This window comes from Poecilia reticulata, linkage group LG6 (genome assembly GCF_000633615.1).
Source record: "Poecilia reticulata strain Guanapo linkage group LG6, Guppy_female_1.0+MT, whole genome shotgun sequence".
In the NCBI taxonomy this organism is placed as follows: Eukaryota; Metazoa; Chordata; class Actinopteri; order Cyprinodontiformes; family Poeciliidae; genus Poecilia; species Poecilia reticulata.
Window position 1 is genome coordinate 19,128,026 of NC_024336.1, and position 7,909 is coordinate 19,135,934.

At 36.3% G+C, this 7,909-nt stretch overlaps 1 protein-coding gene across 2 annotated transcripts in view; it reads right to left on the bottom strand.

Moving 5' to 3' along the window:
• The window catches only part of hydin (HYDIN axonemal central pair apparatus protein), a 69,614-nt gene that overhangs the window by 52,332 nt on the left and 9,373 nt on the right, over window positions 1–7,909 (bottom strand). For both annotated transcript variants that reach the window (XM_008411666.1, XM_008411665.1), the window contains exons 8-11: window positions 5,535–5,736; window positions 5,180–5,372; window positions 4,225–4,324; window positions 1,129–1,247 (exon numbers count right to left, since the gene is read on the bottom strand). In XM_008411666.1, coding sequence (XP_008409888.1) covers window positions 1,129–1,247; window positions 4,225–4,324; window positions 5,180–5,372; window positions 5,535–5,736 — 614 coding nt within the window. The remainder of the gene's footprint in view (window positions 1–1,128; window positions 1,248–4,224; window positions 4,325–5,179; window positions 5,373–5,534; window positions 5,737–7,909) is intronic.

Sequence of the window (7,909 nt, forward strand, 5' to 3'; positions counted from 1 at the left end):
GAGAATATTTTGTAGAGCCACCTTCAATGTAATTAAACCTGCACATTCTTTTACCAATTCCTCGTTGTAAAATAGCTCAGTCAGATTGGATGAGACTTCTATGAACTGCAAATCTCCAGTCTTACCACACATTTTCATTTTTATTTAAGACTGGGACATTCTGATACATACATGCGCTGGTTGTTAAACTCCGGCTGTATGTTAAGCATTGTCCTGGTTAAAGGTGAACCCAGGCTTTGCCCCTGTATTATGACCTCGCTGGACCACCAGGCTTGAACAGGGCTCTGGAAAATGGCCAAAGCTTGATATATTGTTTTATAACACAACATTCGTTAAATTTGTTCACTACTTGATCCCTGACAGGTCTGCTGTGTCTTCATGATGCCATTTGTTCTCTTCACAGAGCAGCTCTATTAATACAGAGATTAAACAACACATCTGGACTTTGATAATAGATGACTTTTGAAAGCAACTGGTTGCACCAGCTTATCAGTAAGAGGTAGAGTAAAGGGGGCAGAATACAAATGTCCAACACACAGATTTTTAACTGAACTACTAAACAAGGTCATGAACTTCGGGCTAACCAATTTTGCAAATCCACCATTTTCACTTCTCAAAACCATTTTGTAGTCCAAGTTCAAGGATACTGCAGCTACAAGTAAATACGTCAAAATTAATTATGCCATAAAACCAGCATCAGAAAATCTTCAAAGTGCCTCGCTAAATTTGATTTTTCCAAAAAAATTACCAACATCAGTGGGTCGTCCTTGTTTTTGTGAAGCTCTTCAAGGACCAAATGAATGACTGAAATGTGAAAAGGGAGGATTTGCAAAAAATTCCAAAAAAAATGGGACATTGTGTAAAACATAAATAACCAGGGAATATGATGATTTGCAAATCAGTAAATTTTTTGGGAATGTGTTGCAGGCATCAAAACAAAGATAATACACATGCACTTTAAATATCTTGTCCTTGTAGTGAAATAGTTTGAAAAGGATTTGTAGATCATCATATTGTGTTTATGTTTTACACAACATCCAAGCTTCATTGGAATTGGGATTATAAAAGCATGACATGTCCACTTTAACAGCAACTTTGATGGTTCTAAGTTGCTCTTCTAGTTCTTACCTCATAATGATCTGTGTCACCTATAAACACATTTCTTATGTCCATCAGGTTATAATTGAGCTTGAGTTTTGGTCCGAGCCCTTCACCTTTGATCCGAAGGGGTAATGGAGATTGCTTGCCTAAACAGTGACAGTGACAATTCAATTTCAAATTTTCTATGTAACAAGTTTAAAGGCTAAAGGTAGTTAGCAATCATTGCCAAGAGTTTGGTCACTGATGCAGATGGTGCGTTTTACAAACTCTGAAATATGTTCGCACTGATGTTGATTTTATTGGGATAATCCAGATGTCAATTTGCTTAAATTGTTTACTTTAATGACAAAATATATTTAGCATTTTAATAGATGTAGCATTTATTTTACCTGTAGTCATTGTATTTTTCTCAAGACGATCAGCTAATTTTTTTTTTTATTATATCATTAACATAGATGTAGCTCTAGACGAGCCCAGCAGAAATCATTATAATCAGCAGACAGACTGCTACAGAAGAGGAGCCAGATGTAATTTTATTCACTGTCTAATTGTGTTAGCAATGGTTATTTCCTAAGAAAGTGTGAAGTCATCATTACTTTGCATAAAAACGGCCTCACAAGCAGGAAACTGAAGCTTAGAATATTGCGGCTGAATAAATAATTGTCTAGACAATCAAGAACTTCATGTGAAGAGATTCAGTTGTGGTGAAGAAAGCTGCAAAACACTCAACACTGCCTAGCAAACAACAGGCCTGGCTAAGGGCTAGAATGACACCGTCAATAACAAAAGAGCGTAAGTGTGTCCTACGTGCAAAATGATGAGCCAACATACAAAAAAGGGGACAAAGACAGTAATGAGACACCAAGGACAAGCTAACAAGTATTCAAGTAGTCTGTTGATGACCTGTGTGTCTATGCTTGTGAAACTATCCAGATCTTTACCTCACAGAGAATCCGGTGTTAGTTCTCAAATGTAAGGTTTCGAAACAAGATAGAATACATTGGTGTCAGTGATGGGCTTTTGTCTTTGCGTATAGATGCTTGTTTTGCTTCATTATTTTCTAGGTCACAAAGCTTTACAGAACAAATGTCATATTAGTTGGTCAGATCCTCACTTGCCATGGAAATTTATGGAAATTTGGAATCCGGCTCAAAGGAGACAAAAGATGGCCACATGCAAAGTTGTCAACTGCCTTTCAGTGCCACTAAGATGATATAATTGTTCAACAAATTGCACTTAAGTTGTTGCTCAGGGAATGAAGCTGGTTTTCCTTGTTTTTATGTTGGACAGATTTAACATTACTGTATGAAATACAGCTGAAGTAATACTTCAGCTGAAGTAAAATAATATGAATAATAACAAGAACAAGCACGAATAACTCCTTCGCTCAATAAAACATATACACAAATGAGTGAATTGTGTTCTGCTGACTGGGAGTGGGAAGGAAACGTGAAGGACACTCCGTTTACAGACAAACTTGTAGGTTGCTACCGAGACTCATTTTTGTCTGTCTAACCTTTGTCGGCACAGACTCCCAGGGGGGAAAGGGGAATTTTTTATGAGAAAACCAAAGCTATCAATTTACAGAGGAGGAGGGATGTGCGCTGATCCTCACTCGTAAAAACAGCCAGCTTCAAGGTGGTGAAGAACTACCAAACCAAAAGATTTATTACTAGTTTATGATAGCTTTCATTATGAATTTTACAAATTCCAAATATTTAAATTTGCAGAGCAGAATTAACTTTTTAAGAGATTCTATCAAAATTTATGACCAAGTACTCAAAATACGTTTTACAAAATATTTAATTTCCAGAGTTCTTGATCCTTTCACCATATTTCTTAGAGGTGTGCTGATCGATCGGCAACCTATCATAATCGGCCGATTTCCGTAAAAAAGTGTATGATCGGTGATCGCCRATCACGGTCTCTTGTTGCCGATCACACAAACCGATCACCTACTTCTCATTTTTCAGCCTGCCTGTGTAGCTGGTCTCCTCTTTCTTKCACACTGCGCAAACGCGCAGCAACAAATCCTAGGCGATGTGGAACTATAACGCACTGAGTGACTGGGGAAGTTTGCGCGTTGCGGCGGAAAATTGAAGCACGTCAAAATGCATCAACACAACAAATCTAACATGGTATAAAAACAATGCCATACTTGATGGATGCTTAAAGCTGCAGCATCTAACCTAAAAAAATAAATTTTACATCTGTATTAAAACTTTTGTTGTCCTAACATGAGACAAATAATCTCTGAAAAAATAATCGATCTCCTCCCTGTTCTGCATAATTACTGCGCTCAGTCAGAAACAGGCAATCAGTACTAGCAGTAATCAGCTAGCCGTCATGCTATCAGGAAGTTTTCTTTCAGTAACTCAGGATTGTTTATTGTAATGGATCCTGTATTTGTCTTTGAATGTTAAGTTTTATACTTGGAATTTTTTGGGCAATGATGAGAGGTTTTATTTAGGCTCTTTGCATTATTTAGCCTCTTCAGAGCTTACAGTCTGTTAAAGATAGTATTATTGATAGCAGTACAATTTGCACAATGTTTAGTTTTCTTCTTGGAATAAGTTATTAAAAACAAGTTTTTGGCTAAATTAAGGTGAATTCATGGTTCCTTTTTCCACATAATGTAACTGGTACTGTTTATGATTTAAAAAATTCTAATAATTATGTGATCGGTATCGGTGATCGGTATCGGTGATTAGCCCTCATGGGTGATCAGAATCGGTATCGGCAGGAAAAAAACCTGATCGGCACATCTCTATTTCTAAATATTCAATTTGAATTTATGTCAACTATTTCTACATTTCATATTGCTTAATCAAAAACAAACTAACAAATCTCACTGTTTTCTGTCTTCAGATATCATAGTAAGCGAGATATGACGTCATTCCTACATTCAATTTTCTAGACAAATTTCAGAGTAATTTCTGATCAAAACTTCTGCCACGTGTTTACCTAAATCCTTTGACATACATTCTACTAATATACATACATACTGCTAACATAAAAAAATACAGAAATATGAACATTTAAAACACTACATGTAAGTAGGTATAGTGCAATTTCATTATTCTATTCCAAAACTAGCAAAAAGCTTAAGTCGTATCTACTAACCTGTGACATTACAATAAACGGTGTGTTGGTAAACTTTTGCCTCCTCTGGCTTGAAGACGATGAGGAAGTTTGCTGTAGTGTTAGGCCAGAGCTCTCCCATCTGAAGCCAAAATGATCATTAATTTAGTGAAATCATGATGCAGATGTAAACAGAAAATAGTGATGCCTATTACTGGTCGTGAACTTGACACACCAAGAACTGTGTGTACGAGTGTGTGTATATATGTTAGGAGTTTAAAAAAGTGTTTGTGTTCCCTACTACTATTCCCAAATATCTTATCAAAATTTGTATATTGACTAAAATACATAGTTCACTCTTTTTTTACCAATCTTTCCCAGGCAGTCCGTCTACTGTTTCTCAAACGTGCTTGAAATACATAAACACACACACTCCTTGACCCTGCTCCCACCTCATCCGCCCCCACCACACACACACATGCACACACACGCACAGCAACTATGCTATAAAGCTGTAGGTCAAATAAAATCACAAACTGGCGTTGCCTGATGCTGATGCACAAAGTATGCAGGGTTGGCCAACTTTTTGCAGAATCAATAACTACAAACTACACAAGGCCTTCAGATTAGCTCAAGGACAGTGTGAAGAGCTTCATAGGAATGGGTTTCCATGACTGAGCTCATTTATCCAAGTCTAACATCCCCGTGTGCAATAATGCTAAACATGACATTTAACAGTGCTAGACAAGTCACTGCTGCACTCTAAAGCACTAGAGAAATGTTCCCAGGAGTGGCAAATCATTCCTCTATCACTGGCAGTTCTACAGACAAGTTGGTTTGGCAGTTGTATGGAGAATGGTACTTTCCTGACTGCACTGTGTCAACTGTAAAGCTTATGGTAACAATATCGTACGGTGAAAAGTGAAAACAATTAGTGGTTTAATTAAAAAAAAGAATGAAAGAATAGTACAGTGAAGAAGTGAAAATCCAAACACACCACCGGCTCCAATGTTATGCCGCTAAGTGAAAGTGTAGGAGGGCAGTCCTCTGCAGCATGGCTTTTGCTCTCCTGCAGGCTTTGGGACAGCAGCAGGGGGTGATGGATCGCTGTGGGGTCAGACTCGCACCGACTAGGTCGACACATATTTTCGTCCCTTTTCTGCTCCTTCTGCTGAAGCACAGAGTTCTCCCTGGAGAGTGGACAGAAGGTGAAAAGGAATACAAAGTGTAAGTAAGGTGGGCCAAAGTGGAAAAACTGCCTCAAGAGAAGAGCAAAAAGCTGCTGACGGACAGAAACCAAATGCAGTAAGAAAGTTTGACAGTGTGCATTTTAAGCTTTTTCTAATCCAAACCTGAAAAAGGACAGGTCATCTTTTGCCTGACTTGGCGACACTGTCCAATGGTACTTAAGAGGAATGTCACTGCAGTTGGTGAGTGAAACTGTCTGAGAACTGGTCAGGGAGGTATAAGTCTTCTTCAGGTTTACAGGCTCAGGTTGAAGACAGATGTTCAGTTCCTCCGAAGTCCCAAACAAACTGATGTGGACATCTTCACCTGAAAGAAAAATGTAGAAAACAAGCAATCTCGTTAAAAGTGGTAAAACCAGTGTCTTTATTTGTTTTATTAGCTTGTTTTATTAGCAGGGTGAAATGGAGTGATTTTTACCATTTTCACTTTACAAAACAAATGTAATTAAAGGAAATATTCTAAAAATGAACAAATAATAGCAAGTTCAACAAAGACCACAATTTTAAGTCATACATAAATAAATAAAATTGTCTGTTTCAGGTGTATAAGAAGGTGCTTGAGGACAATGTGAGACAACTGTAAAAAAAAAAAATGAAAACTGAAACTAGACATTGCAACAGGACAATGGCTCAATCTTTCAAAAGACTGTATGCAAGAAATCCCTCAGACATCTAACCTCTAAAAGCAATGACCTGCAGAAACTGTTCACCAAATGTGTCGGAGAACGGTATATGGCTACAAGAAGCATCAAATGAAGGTATATCAACCAAATGGTGTAAAACTAGCTGCTAAGGGTAGAGTATTGTAACATTTATTTGGATAGAATGCATTTTTTTGTTGATATCTTTTGTTGAGTAAATCAAGTGAATTTTTGAGTTTGTCCTTGATTAAAGCAACAACCAGGAAAAAAAATGCAAAATCAGGTTTTGTATAAAGCCACCAAGAACAAGGAGCCATGTAAATTTAGTAACTTTTTGTTTACATTCAAATCAGAGACAATGCAATTTATGCATGAAGGCGAAAACATTTTCTTTTAGTCCTTGTTTAGTGAACGTCTCTTGTTCAAATTTCCACTATAATGAAAATATTCTATTGCAGGTACATATGAATACATGCAGAGTTACACTGTTATTCTGGTAATGACAAAAGCAAAATTCTGACTGAACACAGCTGGCTGTGGCCTTTTGCTTCTGTGGTTTGTAATAAGATCAAAAAAGTTTAACATTTTTGCAAGCAGCTCAGTGATGCTGATTTTTCTCACTGTAACACACTATCTAGTTTTTTAACAGATAAAATCTCTGATACGAGTCACTTCAGAAGCACATATAAGATTGCTAGATAAGTGTCTGCTCAGTTCAGTACAGAAAGAATCAGATTTGCAAGGCCCAAGACAATCCAGTTTAAAACACATTTAAGGTCAGAATATTACACGAGACGTATAACAAAACATTTTAAGACAAAAATATGGGCATATTCAAAAGCATGATTAATTCCTGATTAAACATTTTCAAAATGTACGTTTAATCTGAACGCATATTCTAATTTATTGAATGACTGTAGATTCACATTGATATTATGAACAGTATAAGGAGAATAATCATAAATCAAACATAATTTTCATTTCAACACATATTGAAAAATTGAATTCTATTTTAGCGTGGCCTTTCAAATTCAACATCAGACATAGCTAGGGCTTTCTGTCCCACCTCAATGAACATAAAAGCCAGTGTTCGGCAGGCAGTCACCATATTCTTTCATTAATGATCTTCATTAATTGAGGGAGCTACGTTTTATTTTCCTTGTAGTTATCTTAAGCCAGCAAACAATTTGAATCATAAGACCCAAGCAAGAAATACTTTTTTTTAATCCCCGCTGTAGGTCTAAGCAGCTTCTTTTGTTGCCTTTTTCATCGCATTCCTAAATGAGCTCTTCTCCACAATTTCATTTAAATGAATCATTTAACATTTTGCTTCTTAAAAGGGAACAGAAAGCTCAGCCATTCTGAGATTTTATTGAATGTCAATAACTGAAACCACAAATTAAAACAAGTGGACCTAAAGAAAAAAAAGGGCTCTTATATCTGAGACAGCTGGCTGTTTCAGAAAAAATATACTGTATAGTAAAACCCAGTGATCAATCAATAAGTTTCAAAATCCTTCAAAAAGGGTAAAAGTTTGAATTAGAAAATCTATTAAGGTTTAAAGATTTGCTCAATAAAGATAAATAAAAGAATCCAATCCATCTCTTGCTGGGTTTTATAAGGAGTGATAGGTGACTAGAATCTGAAAAAAGTTTATATTACTGACTTGTAGAGATGCTCTGAAATGAAATAAAAATACTTAGAAAGCAAACAGTGAATAGTATTTGTTAGATAAATAATATTTGATATAGATAAATGTAGATTAGTAAAATCCGCTTGTAATTAAAATACATAGTGAGATTTAAAGAGTGCTCAAGTTTGCTTCTAATTACCACAGAC